The sequence below is a fragment of the Liolophura sinensis genome, chromosome 3, assembly GCF_032854445.1.
Source record: "Liolophura sinensis isolate JHLJ2023 chromosome 3, CUHK_Ljap_v2, whole genome shotgun sequence".
NCBI classification, from domain to species: Eukaryota; Metazoa; Mollusca; class Polyplacophora; order Chitonida; family Chitonidae; genus Liolophura; species Liolophura sinensis.
The window spans coordinates 11,403,293-11,418,421 of NC_088297.1; the positions used below are offsets into that span (position 1 = coordinate 11,403,293).

The window sequence follows — 15,129 nt, forward strand, 5'->3', positions numbered from 1 at the left end:
GGTCAAGTTCACGAGTTCGAGACTCTAAACATAGTCCCGGGCAAGTTTACTTAGCTCGCCAGGTTCCTAACCCCGTTATGAGTTAGAGCCACAGCTTGATTTGAACACGGGATCGCTTTAGTTAAAGCCATTTTCCACCTCGTGGAGGGTCATTGTAAGCCAGCAAACAACTCTGCTTTCCTCCCTTTTAGATGAGCATTAAGTCGTATTAGTTCTCCCTATTACTTCCTAAGCCATAATCATTTATTCCTGGAAATGGTTTATCCACAGATTTCAAAAGATACACCACACAGAAATCAGTTTTTTTTCTGGGAATGGTTTATCCACAGATTTCAAAAGATACACCACGCAAAAATCAGTTTTTTTTCTGGGAATGGTTTATCCACAGATTTCAAAAGATACACCACGCAAAAATCAGTTTTTTTTCTGGGAATGGTTTATCCACAGATTTCAAAAGATACACCACACAGAAATCAGTTTTTTTTCTGGGAATGGTTTATCCACAGATTTTAAAAGATATACCACACAGAAGTCAGTTTTTTTTCTGGGAATGGTTTATCCACTTGTTTCAAAACATATACCACACAGAAATCATTCTTTTGCTTGGAATGATTTATCGACAGATTTCAAAAGATATACCAAAGAAATCACTTATCTTTTTTCCTGGAAATGGTTTAGCCACAAGGCTCAGATGCATTGTGGACAGCGTGCTGAAGTTATAGTGCTCCTACTGTGTAGGTAAAGTCATGTCAAGCCTGAATTTTAATAGCAACCCCATATTATTTATATTTTGGTATATTCTAAAATTAATGCATTTTTAAACAACTGGAACCTGTCCAGTACAGAAGATGTCTTACTTTGCAACTCTTGTCTTCAAATTTATTCATAATGCTGAACATTGAACAACAATGAAATTTACAACATCAGTTTTATCACTTCTTGATCACTGATTAGTGTTTTCAAAATCTTGACATTTTCCCTTCATTTTTTTACAGAATGCGGAAGTGTTGTGCACTGCTGTGTGTGTTGGTAGTTTGTTGGACCCTGGCTCAGTCCCAGGCCGCTCAACAGGCACGACTGGGTAAGTACGCACTAGGGTGACATTTTGATATATATGAAAGACTTACGTTTTTAGGAAGTAAACTAGTTGGCGTGATAGTTGGCGATGGTAATACATATCAGGTGAAATGCGGTGACTTACCAATTTACTTCAATTTGGGTTTCATTCTTGTGTAAATCTTTAACTAGTACCTATTTACGTGCCCCCAAGCACCATGACATAAACAAGTAGAGCAAAAACAGCTGCGATTAAAATCAATATTTACTCCAAATTCTATGTTGTTATAAGAAAACTTTCTCTTCTATGAAAGCTTCAATCAATCAATCAATCAATCAATCAATCAATCAATCAATCAATCAATCAATCAATCAATCAATCAACAAATAAATAAATAAATAAATGTTGTCTGTTTTTCATCCCTGCATTTGCAAACATTCTCTGCTCGTGGCTTAACACCGATAGGATATATTTCTAATTAATAAATTTTATAATCATATTGTAATATCCGTTCATTAGGAGTACTTTTGAGTAGATTGATACTAACCTGGAAGTAATTAAATGAGACAACGATAACGTTGTCCACAATGATAAATATTATACCGGGTTGAAGGCATCATTTCTTCCAAATTAATCTAACGCATAGTTTTGAGATAACGTCGTTTTCTTTTTCTGATACAGCATGTATTGTTCGTTTTATTCATAACTGCACGTAGCACATAGATCCCCTGTATAAATCGCCTTCTATTTAATGAAACTCAATCTGATGAACTGGAACACTGTAAATTTCGAAGACTATAACATTTCATTTAAACTGCCGCCGTCGTTATTGAGCCCGACGTTAAACACCACACGAATAAATAAATATATTTATTAAATAAATAAATAAATAAATCAATCAATCAATAAATGAATAAATATATAAATACATCAAAGCAGTGGCGAATGTTAATTTTTATGTACATGCACCTTTGTCTATTAAGCTTACCGGGAAGGTCTTACAGCAACCGGCGGATGATCGTGGGTTTCCCCCGCTTTCCCCCCACCTTAATGCTGGCTGCCTCGTATAAGTGAAAATATTCTTGAGTACGGCGTAAAACACAAATCAAATAAATAAATAAATAAATAAATAAATAAATAAATAAATAAATAAATAAATAAATAAATAAAAAATAAATAAATAAATAAATAAATAAAGCAATGCCCATATTTCTCTCATTTATTTACTCCACGTGAAATACTTTTATACGTCAGCAAAATTTCTTTCGGTTTTAAAAACGTGTTTAAACGTTAAAAACGTGTCGATTTAAAACGTGTGTCTAACGTTCGTTTTGACGTGTAATATGTTGTAGAATGGCAAACAATCCGTACCGCAGAGAAACCATCTCGGTGCTAAAATATTATCAATCTCTCGTGGTTTAACCTATCATGAATTATACTCCATCAGAAGTCATACTATAATTACTTATGGCTAAGCTCGGACTTTCCTCGTCCACGCACTGTTTTAACCTAATGACCTCGATTTCAAATCAAAAGGCCTTTTCTTAGTGTCTTACGAGTGCATGTTGGACACGCTAAGGTCACAGACGATGACCTATATATTGCTATCGAGAGGTATGCATATTCATAGGGTTAATGTTTTCATTTATGCATAATTATGCAGCTAGACAGCAGGGCATTGAAACGTGATTTATGATAATTCGACATCATCAATACATATCGTTTCGGGAGAAAAACACCTCACGTGTGTTATGATAGACGTAGAGTCTTGAGGCTTTATGTATGTCAGTAAAGCATATGTATTAATAGCTACACAATGTTCCCCTTTTTCCTGACGGTATTAATGCAACTGAACTCGAAGAAAAAACCTCGAAAGCTATCACTTGAGAAAAATCAAAGTGCACGCATGTTATAACTGAAAGCATGTGTGAATTTCTCGCTGAGGCAGACAGCATTACGCTGTACTCCGACAAAAATAGATACATTCGTGGAGAGTTTGTACTAAATACACTGCATTTCATAAGCAGAAATTCGCACCGTCTCTTATCGATTATGATACATGTAGATAGGGCTAATTTGAAACTCCTGCCGAAAATAGGAACAGTTCATGTTTTCCCCACTTCATGAACTTTGCTTACAAGATTTATTGCACCGATGCATGCAAAGGTAATGTGATCATGCTGTTCGATCTTATATAGTGTGAACAAACTTTCTGCTGTACAGCGACATTCCCCGAAAACAACAGCAATTCTCTGGTAACGCAGACACAAACAAGGCTATCGATTCATGCAGCCTATGATGTACATGTATTGTACGTGTTGACAGGATCGATTTCAGGCTATATTGTTGAAGGTCAAATCTGCCTAGTCTATCGCATGTTTCCCCGTTGAGCAGCTACGTACTGCACATGCGTGGCAACCAAGCTTCCGTTGAGCGCAGAAACTGCATTACCAACATGCTTGAAAATGCGATCTGGTGTAACCTGTCTGTGTAACACGCAGTCATTAAGTTCTGGTGTACTAAGAAACGGACAAAAAAATCAAATATCAAATCAAACCGATTTAATTATATTTTGATGATTCAGATCTGAATGTTATGTTTGCTACATGTATATGTGTGCCATAGTATATTTTCGTTTTTCTTCTTTTCTTTCTAAATTCCATGGAGTATTTAACAGTTTTATGGGTTAAAGATGTTAAAAGATACGACACATTAATCTGTTGAAAGTTGATTTAAACACGCTAGAACAGAAAACTGAACGGTAATAGGTATTTGGCGGAATTGCAGATTCAGAAAAAAGTCCGAATTTTACCTAAAACGTTCGTTATATACATATAGGCTGCTTATATGTAGTGTTCCTTCCTCCTATTACTGAAGAGTGTTTACTGTCACCTACTTGATAGCTTTTATTTGCTGTTCTGGTTCATCTAAAACTATATAGAATTTGCTGGTGAGGTAACTCATATACACACATATAGACAAGTTTTTCTCCATGCCAAATGTACACATTTGTACAGAACGGTGTGATGTTCACAGCTCAGAATAAACTCTGAATTGTCACCCAGGAGCTGTATGTCGTCTATCTTACGACATGAACGTGTTTTTTTTGTAATAATAAAGCAGAAAAACAACAACAGGAATATCGTCCACGTGACTAACAAAAGATCTTACAGATAACATCGTGTTGTACAAGTCTATTTCTTGTTTTCTGTATATGGTATTTTTTATTTTTCTTTTTTAAAATGTGTTATGATCTCGCCAATTCAAACTGAACCTGCCCTGCACTTTAATTATCGTTCTACATGCTAGAGGGCATGCTTTCTTCCTTTTAAAATAAGAACGCAATATTGTTTCTAGTGGGAAAAGATTCAGTGTTCGTTGAAAAGATTTCTGAAAAGAATTGTTTTAACAGACAAAGTAAGGTATTATGCTAGAGCATCAAGCGGGGACCTCCGCGGCATAGAGTGTGTTATCGAAGCGCAATGACCCAGAAGCCTTTCAACAATTAATGCGGTCGCTGCGAGTTCAAGCCTAGCTCATGATGGGGTGGTCTCGCAGCAACCTGCTGATGATCGTGAGTTTCCTCCCTCCTTAGTGTTGGCCGCCGACGTGTAAGTGAAATATTCTTGAGAACGGCGTCGAACATTGAGAACATAACTACATGTATGTTCTTCTGTATCCTTTAACGTGTTGAATTGATCTTTCTTCTACTCGTATGACATCAGGCACAATGGTAAACACAAATGATGCTGTTGATATCAGTGGTATGCCACCAGTTAATATGAAGAGACTTCCAGACTGAAATCTATTTTGCGACAAAGCATTCATTTTCACTCCAATTTCTACGACAATCCATTGGTAGACATTATTTACAACACTTTCTACAACACGCAAAAATTGTCCCATACACGACATATCTGACAACTTTTGCAGGCTTAATAGTTTATACACTTCATTGGAATACATTCTAAGAAATAGGCTATAAACATTGCCTATGTCTACTTTGTGAATATGATGACGGTAAGAAAATGTCACGCTCGGATGGTTTATTGCTGTGCTGAAATTCGCCATCTATGACATTTATTACCAAGGCATGCGGAATCATATACATACACTCCATAAATCCTGTCTCTTTTTAAACAGTGCTGTATTCAAAGAAAGAAAAAGGATAGACAAATAGGAAGGACGTATATAAATGTCTCTCCGTGTAGAATATAGTTTACATTAGATGTTGAATGCGCGTTATCTGAGTTTAAATATTGATAACAGGAATGATAAAGATAAACAAAGGTTCCCTAGCGTAACCTTTTACGCACGAACACAATCGCATGCCCGTGAAGAGACGTTTAGATACTAGATACAATAGTGTGCGATACAATATACTGGATCTAGGTTTGTGAGACCTTGAAGGCGGGCGGAGGGGAGGGGGGGGGGCTGTTACACTACAGTAGGAATACTGTCTCTGACGTCTTGTCGCTTAGCATGAACATATGTGACAATAACATTCATAAGAGAATCAAAGATCTAGGCTCGAACATCTAAACTCGCCTTATGTACTCTTATGAAGCCAACCAATACATGAATCTAACAGCTACATGTAAGCCATTGTCAACATTAGCCGTATCCGAATATCTGCCGGTATATTTATAATTATATGGTTTTACATGTATTCTGTCAGACCCGTTATTTGGAATTTCCGTGCAGTACAGATTCAGCTTGATTTAGATTAAAATTTTACTCAGAATAGAAATCTAATAATATAGTTGTAAAAATGTTATTGGAAGGTGGATTCAGCCAATGAGCTCTTTGTTAAGGGTATATTAGAACAAGGGAACCTTTATTATTTTGATATCGAGGACAACCTCTCTATGCTTTGAAATATGTTTAACCAATAAAGAAGTTTAATAGATGTTGTAACATTAACAATTTTGGATGTTTCTGATGAAGCTGAGTGAACTATTCTTGGGTAACACGTTATACAGTCAATCGATCAATCAATCAACCAATTAAATAACTATCAGTCATCCGATGAATCAATCAACCGAATGACAGTAAGGCATCATTCTTAGTGGTATAACCGTTCATCGTATTTTAATTCAAAACTGACTCAATGATGTGAAACCTATGACCTTTAAAGAGGAAGTTGTAACTTCCTCGCTTGGCGTTCAGCATGAAGGAGATAGTGGAACGACTGGTTGACCTGTATTAGTATAATGGCTGGAGAGGGGCCGCTTACTTACCTTTGGTAAGGCGTCTCAGTGAAGCAGCACTAGATAAAAGAACGGTGGAAATCCGTCCTGCAACAATGAGGCACATTACATGCACTCTAAGGATTCCTTCGTCGTCATATGACTGAAAAATACCTAATTACGACGTTAAACACCAAGCACTCACTTACTCATGCAATCATGTGAATTATGACTGATAATTCTGTAAAGCTAAACACAGCCACTTTGTATTTTCTGTGTCCACTGAAAGTACATCTGGTTTTACGTAGAGTTTTATTTCTTCTCCTTTCAGCGACATGTACCCAAGGGACCGACGTGTTTTTCGTTTTGGACGGATCCGGCAGCGTCTTCGCTTCAAACTTTGAACTGATGAAGAATGCCGTGATCCGACTGATTGACATCTTCAGCATCGAACCACAGCAAGGCACAGTCGTGGGTGCGCTTGTGTTCAGCTCGATGATTTCACAAGTCATACCTTTCTCACCGTTCCTGAACAAGGAGCAACTTAGACAAGCCATCAGGAACCTCCAGTACCCTGAAGGCGGGACGTTCACCAAGCTCGCTCTGGAGAAGATGTTAGAGGTCTATACAAACCAGTCTCGTCCAGGGGCTCAGAAACTAGCTGTGGTCATCACGGACGGTCAGTCGTCCATCCCCGAAGCCACAGCGGCTCAAGCCAAGCTCGCCCAACAGTCCGGCATCGTGATGGCATCTGTCGGTATCGGGAACACGATCGACGAAGACGAGCTCCAAGCCATTGCCTCCAAACCGGAATTGGTCTTCAAGTTTGTGAGCTTTGAAGTGCTGAGTCAGCAGATTCTACATCTGTTCGACGAAATTTGTACCAATATTAGTAAGTTTTTTGCACCACCATTTGCAAATTTATCGTATGTACCTAAATTAGTGAGTATTTATTTTACCAATATTAGAAAGTTATTATACCAGTAAAAGTAAGGTCTTTGACGCACATAACACCTGTAAACTGTTAGATATCGCTATTTACAAAAAAAATTCAGCTAAAATGTTTTAATGTATCATGTGATGTGTTAAAAATGTTAGGACACTATTTTTGATCACATTTACTGTAACATTTTCGTCTGAAAAAAGGTACAAATTTGGGCCCATTGTGATTCGCCTAAAGGTACCTACATTTAACCAAAAAAATCTGCCCTTCAGCTCTCAACATTTTGTCTCTGTGCCAAATTACACCTGGGCAACATTTGAGCAAAGTTAAACTTGGCCTCTCTCCATCTAGGTCCGTGTGACGGCTGTGCTATCATCAACGGTGTAGGGTACAACCTTGTGGGTGGGGATTGTACTAGCTTTGTGCAGTGTGTCCAGATCCGTAACACCATCCACGAATACAGACATACCTGCCCCACAGGACTCTTCTGGGATCAGACACAACTTACCTGTAACTTCCCTCTGCAGGTTTCCTGTTTGGCAGGTAAGGGCCAGTATAGGGCAATGAGATTTTCTTCAGTGGCAACACAAATACATGCTGGTCCACACAGCAGTAAGAGCACGTGGTTTTCTGTTTTAACGCCTTGGTGCTTTGTCAAGCATCGATAAAATGGTGATTTCGTTTTCACGTTCCCTAGCTAAAGCCGTAATCAAACGTGTGCTTTTCATAAAAGTACTGTACCGCTTATGTTTCCCCGACGACTACTTATCTGACAGACAATGGCATTTTTAGAAATCCTATGTAAATACAACAACAGTAATCATGGACTAGATAAATAATCCAGATTTCACATTTTGGTTAATTCTGAGAGTTCCATTGATTTTAGAAAGGTGCTTGTAAGGTAAAAATGTTCAAAGTAATATTTTCCCCCATTTTTTGCCTCTAAACATATGCACTTTAAGAGACTCAATTTTGGATTATTTGTTTTAAACGTTGCCACTTTCAGACGGATGTCGCCGTGCCGGCGTCAGTGCGGCTGCGCAACCCGGAAACTGCCGGATGTACTGGACCTGCAACGATGGGCTTCGGCGTGGGGACAGGATGATGTGCTGTCCCCCAGGGTCGGGGTTTAACTCCGTCACCCAGGTTTGTGACCCCGGTGTCCCCTGCCAGGATTCCTGCATGTACGACAAGACAACGACAGAGGCGCCACTCGTCAGTAAGTCTCCACTTTAACACTGTGGTCAATATTTCGGACTGCACTGGATATAGGGCTTATCCCAGTGCTGAATATATTCAGAATGAACGATAATACAGTTAACCAAAATTAACTTTTTTTACATCTCTCAGTCTTTACCGTCGTTATTTTTACCTTTCACAATACATAATACTATTAGTAATAAATGATTAAGAAAATGACTACCACTGAAGGTGTTTTCATGCCAAAGTACTTGATCAGGTGCCTGGTGAAGGCGATTGTATACATCGGGCTCTTGGGCCCATGACTGAAAAGCTGTTAAATATGACGTAAAACCCTCAGAATGAAGATTCATACATACAACTAACCACCTCTGTTTAAATGAAAAAATTATATCAAAGGAATAAATAACTAGGTAAATAAATACGTTGTGTTTTCCAGGATGTGCCCGCCAGCAGATCCCCGGTGATGATAGCCGTTTCCGTGTTGTGTACGAAGATGGATTCTCCGTGGAGCAGAGTTGTCCTCCAAACAGACGGTTCAATCAGGACGACTGTGGGTGCACCACACCCGTGGAGATCTTATTCGATCGTCGTAAGTCTGATCGCATTTAAAGATACATAATGATTTATATAAAACAGTGTAACATTATAATTCATCATCCTAAATATTAGTTTTATCGTACTGATTATATTCTTTATTCTTTGATTGGTGTTTTACGCCGTACGAAAGAATATTTCACTTATACGACGGCGCCACGATTGTACTACACCAACCATGAAATCAGAATTTATTGTGAAATTAAAACGATGCACATTCGTAGTATGCTACGAAGTTGTTAGGCATATCCACAGTCTGTACATCGCTACATATCACAAGTTTCCAGGATAGGTCTCTGCAGGACACCAATCCATTTCTTCCACAGTTTGTCGTCAGGCACAGACTGATAAATGGTATAGCTTGTCAGGTGCCTAACACATATTATGTAGAACTGGCACGTTTTATGTTGAAAATCCCTACAGAAGTTCATGCATAGCATAAGTATGGCCACTGAATTTCCTTATAAAATAGTTCATATTTGTCTGTGTTGTTCTGACGTTTAAACTGACTGAAAGGTAACATTATGAACACATTTTAGTATGATCTATGCTGAGAAACCTGTTCAGTTATAAAGACTACATCATCGTGAGTCCCGGTTTCCTCCCACCATAATGCTGGCTGCCGTCGTATAAGTGAAATATTCTTGAGAACGGCGTAAAACACCGTCAAAATAAATAAACAAATCATCGTGAGTAAAACCAGAGCAGCGGCGATAAATGTTGGCAAATGGTCAAGCGTAACGGGTGAAATCTTTTTTGAGTTCACTTCAGCCATTGTTTTGCTTTACTTGTTCATGTAAATAAATAGTAAGTTGAAACTTCCAACCCTATTCCCTCAACCCATGTGGCTAGAGCAGAATTAGGTAAAACAAAAGATATTGTAATGATGTAAGCTGCAATTTATATGACGTCACTGGTCTAAAAATATTCCAACTGCCGCGTAATTATCACATTCAATTTAACAATCATATAAAAACAACACTAAAGGAACAAGGATCATTGAGTCACGTATGCAGAATTTGAAATATTTACACCAGAGTTACAAAAATAACAGGATATGGACAAATCTGCTTTTACATTCCAGCCTCGTGTCAGCCTGAACTCTTGCTAGACTGCAACGGACAACTACAGGACAAATCCGGAAACAATCTTCCATTCATGAACCAAAATGTAGAAGTCGTGCCCGCGGTTGGTGCCCGAGACGGCTACGCCTGTAAGTTCCACGGCGACAGCCGGCTGCTGTTTTGGCGATTCGCAAACACATGGTTTGGAAACGACGTCTGCATCAAGGTACGGTTCCAGCCAGACCGGAACTCCAACCCGTCCCGACCTGAAGTGCTGGTGGCCAACAACGATTGTACGATCAAACCTACGATGACAGTGGCCTACGACAAGTCTAGGGGAATGGCCATGGGGGAGGTACAGACAACCGGTGACCCCATGATGGTAACCACCAACGGGAACGTAAGTATAATTTTTGACGCCCCCCCCCCCCCCCACCCTCCCAAAAAACTGCAAGATAGATTACTTTGATATGTAGTCCAGTTTTGTACCCCATTCTCGCCAATGGTTTATTTTGGTCTAGTGTTTCTGACAGCAAATAGTCCATTTTGGCCTATAGTTTATTTCAGCATAAGCAGAATATGACAAAAACGTTTCTCGCAAATGTAGATAAAATGTAACGTAATGTTAGTAATGCCAAAAATTCTAACTGAGGAGCTTGGCCCCTAAATCTTAACCCAATCCGCGTCTGCTTATTCCAGGGTGGTGGAGACTGGATGGAGATAACGTACAGATTTCACGGGGGACAACTCAGTGTCGACATGGACGACGGAAGAGGACAAAGCTCGAACAGCGGGGCAATGCAAGGTACGAGTCTACGTTTGGTTCATTGGTTGTTATTTGTACAGTCACAACCTCAGTCTGTCAGCCCTTTTACAATCTATTCATGTATGTAGAAGTGATAACGTAATCCATGTTTATATATATATATATTTAAGCTGAAGGTGACTATTCTAAAACACAATATAATTTGTCAGTTAACATTAAGGGTGCAAAGATTAATGTAAATATGTCATGTTTGTCATTCCTATCTGCAAATAAGAGAAATAAGAGAGCGCTAGCACAGCGTAATGACCCAGGAGCCTCTCACCAATGCGGTCGCTGTGAGTTCAAGTCCAGCTCATGCTGGCTTCCTCTCCGGCCGTAAGTGAGAAGGTCTGCAGCAACCTGCGGATGGTCGTGGGTTTCCCCCGGGCCCTGCCCGGTTTCCAACCAACATAATGCTGGCCGCCTTAGTATAAGTGAAATATTCTTGAGTACGGCGTAAAACACCAAATAAATAAATAAATATAGTCTTGCCCTGTGTCTTCTAAACGTGTTACATGCATGCATATGGGGAACAAGGGGGCATAACTTCCCCGGACTTACATCATTTTTATACAACATTAGTTTTCGTTGTTTGCTGTATATCAAATAACACTGCCCGTGACTAGTTCATTGTTTTTAATCGTCTAAGGTGTATCCGTTATTCGTTGTTCGTCCACCCATATATGTGTTTTTAACATTTCAGGCAATATTAAGTCGACAAAGTGCGCACTGCAGATAGGATATACGGATCAGGCCGATTCCTCGAACTTCTATGGACTTATAGATGACGTAAGTGGCTATACACCCTGAAATACAGAACAAACAATATTTCCCAAGGATAACTATTGCAGTACGCAACCTCTCGACCGTTCTCATTGAAGACACAATTTTCCATTCCTGAAACGTCTCAAATTTTCTCTAGCATTAACTCTGATCGTGGTTATGCACGTAGAATATCTTTGAGCACATCGTTGTAAAGCATCACGTATATGTAAAATATATGTCTAATGCTTATATTGCTGACTATGATTTTGTATTTCCACTGGAAGCATCCCCTTTAGAGTTTTGCGATATACTAAAACAGCGTAAACATAAACCGCATATTTAACCTGCAGCTGACATACAGTGAAAGATTTCTTGATTTTGACATGATTCTGCCATGCTTTGGAAACAACAGTGTAAAATGATCATCTATACATGTTATGTGGGCGCTGTATAGCAAAGGATCTAAGTTAAGAAATATAAATAAAGTATATAAGAGAATTACATCTCGGCTATTTTTTTGGACCAAATACCTGACCCCCAAAAATTAGAAAAATATGCATCATACGCTCATGCAAATTCTCAGATGTTAAAAGTCTTCCAGCAACCTGCGGATGGTCGTGTGTTTCCCGGGCTCTGCCCGGTTTCCTCCCATCATAATGCTGGCCGCCTTAGTATAAGTGAAATATTCTCGAGTGCGCCGTAAAACACCAATCAAATAAATAAATAAATAAATAAATAAATAAAAAAGATTTTGAAAAGGTTTGAAAATTGAATCAAGAGGAACTCCGAATGTTGTATTCAGTAAATTTGGTAATCTATATTTCGGCGTAATTATGTTGTCATTTTCACGAATGAACAATAGAAAGAAATATTCAGGGTTATATATGCACAGTAGACAGCAAAAGGAATTCTAGATTACTAAGTATATATGACTTCAGTCTTAGAAGTTTATCTTGTTTTATTTTACACAAGACCGTGGTTCTTTCTTATTAATAAAAGTTGTTCAACATTTCCTCTTGTAGGTGCTGGTGTCGTTCTGCCAACCATAGAGCAATGAGCCCGATTTTACACCTTCTGGATCGGGTAACAGATGCTGGACTATTTATCTTCTCTTTAAAAAAATGGGTTGACCTACGCTTTGTAATCTGTGCTCGCTGACTGGCTAATCTCAAAGACATGTCCCTGACAATGATCTCTTCACCGATGGAAATAGCAGTGTCATCACCGGCCATGATCGCCCTCAAACGGATCTGCCATGTGGCAGACGTGGTGATAACCGGGATATCACCAAGGAAATCTGTGCATGGAAACTTTTCCCTAAGGGACGCAACTCTTAACGTGATGTAGGGCAAACACTTTGTCTAAGTTTACCTCACATTGTTAAGTATACCGGTACATGACTGGGGTTGTACTTTTAAGGCTACTATATAGATTTTGGTGTGAGTCTCCAATGTGTTTGTACTTCTTTGATGTGTAACTAAGGATGTGAGTTAACATAATAGAAGTATATTAAACTATTTATCGGGTGATAGTCATGACTGTGATGATTTCTCTGAAATAAAAAGTAATTAGCCGACGGTAGATAAAACACTGACGCTCCCACAGGCGGTGTTATTTGTCATTCTGAAATAACTAGTTCTAACTAATACCAGTGTTATCCATTTGTCAGTGCAAGCCAAACACTAGTTATATTTTATTCCATTAAGCCAGCATGTAATGGTTCTGCAAAGGTGTTAAGAATTTGAGATTCTTTAAAGATGTATGCTGAGGTCACGTTATCACTGCACGGGTTTTGTTCTCTTTATTTGGCCACTTAAATGAAAGCTCTATGTGAAACTTGTCCAACCAATGAAAAGTTGGGAATTGCCATTAATTACCAGTTAGTTTACAGCGTCTTAGATTTTTGTTGTGTTTTTTTTTTGTTTTTACCGTAAAGCTATTTTTGTAACACAATTATTAGTTAACTATCCCAATGCTGTCATGCCAGTCACGGTGAATTCCAAGAAACCTTTTCCTGGCAACTCTATTGTTGGTTTTGACGACGAAGTCCATATTGTTGTGTGTGTTTATATAAATCGCTGTTGTATACATGTATGTATATATATATATGTGATATTTAGGTGATAGGAGTTAGGAAACTGTATTAGCCGTGTACATAAAATTCATAAGTTAAACAGAATTCTGAACGTGCCAAGATTTTACTTTGTAGATTATCCTGTCTCTTAAAAGTGAAGAAAACATAAAAATTACATAAAGTTCAGATGAAAGAGTGCGAATAGTTAGTTGTAAATGTGGTCTTCAATATTTTTTTCCGATTTTTCTTTAAAGAGAAAAAGATACTAGATAATATGGTGGGTATATAGGACCATCTTTTGGCATATATATATATAGTTTTTGTGTAATAATGTTATAAATGAGGATGTAAAACATGATTAATGAACATATTTGAACTAAAATTTGGTCTTTACTGCTCACAAATATGTTAAACGTGGATTTTGATCATATTTATGTTTTTAATATATCCATAAATATTATCATAATTTAGATAAAATGCATATGTTTGGATATAAACTGCAAATTTACATTCAAATTCATTTATTAGACAAACATCACATCCTTGTTTAGAACATTATTATGCAACGACAATAAGTACCAAAAAGTGGTCCCAACTACCCACCATACAAAATATTTTGTACCCTTTCCTCCCAAAAAAAATATCGAAAAAAATATTAAAGGCCATATTTTGCAAATAGGTTTTGACACTCTTTCATCTGATTGTAGCATCTTTTTATGTTTTCTTCTCCTTTACAAGTACGCATTGTATACGGCACAGGTTATCGCCTGCATAAATATGTATGAAACCATTTTAGGAAATTTCTAATGGAACTCCGTTGTTATTTATAGGTGGCGCTGTTTCTTCTCGACACACACATGTGTGAGACCATTCAAGGCAACAGACCTATTAGAGCTCTTATGTAACGTACAAAGATCGCCGTTTAGCACCAACACTTGCATTCTAGGAAATGTCTGCGACATCTGTTGTTACACGCAACATTACCTTAATATGATCACATGACTTACAGACCTAATATGTGCCGAATTTGCATAAGTATCGTAATATTCATGGCTCGGTCCCACTTGCTGTGCTCCTTGCAAAAAGGGTCATTTCGTATTTCAAGCATGAATATATGTTGTAGCAGTGTTGATTTCTGACGATAGGGCCTACTAGCTATACCCAACGGGCCATGGCTCTTTTTTGCAAATACATAAAGCACCATCGTATTGTTGCGTGTGACCTTGACCTCACAAGCAAACGATTTGAAGTGAGCCCATTAGCTAGGTAAATAATGTTTGAGTGTTGCAAATATATGGCCCGTCGTTGGTTGCTGGTAGTTAAGGTTTTTCAAGTTGTTACAAACTTGAACCAGCCGTCTTCAAAGAGCAGTAACCTCTTGTAACTCTAGTAGTTCGAGGGCAACTCTGATCCAAGATTTACAGGATTTACCTCC

General features: G+C 38.3%; 1 protein-coding gene across 1 annotated transcript in view; it reads left to right on the plus strand.

The window, feature by feature from the left end:
- The window catches only part of LOC135463351 (protein PIF-like), a 45,168-nt gene extending 32,499 nt beyond the window's left edge, over positions 1-12,669 (plus strand). The window contains 9 exon segments of the mRNA XM_064740611.1: positions 996-1,081; positions 6,578-7,138; positions 7,541-7,732; positions 8,196-8,408; positions 8,829-8,981; positions 10,071-10,450; positions 10,750-10,855; positions 11,559-11,644; positions 12,643-12,669. Coding sequence (XP_064596681.1) covers positions 996-1,081; positions 6,578-7,138; positions 7,541-7,732; positions 8,196-8,408; positions 8,829-8,981; positions 10,071-10,450; positions 10,750-10,855; positions 11,559-11,644; positions 12,643-12,669 — 1,804 coding nt within the window.
- Positions 12,670-15,129: the final 2,460 nt, after the last annotated feature.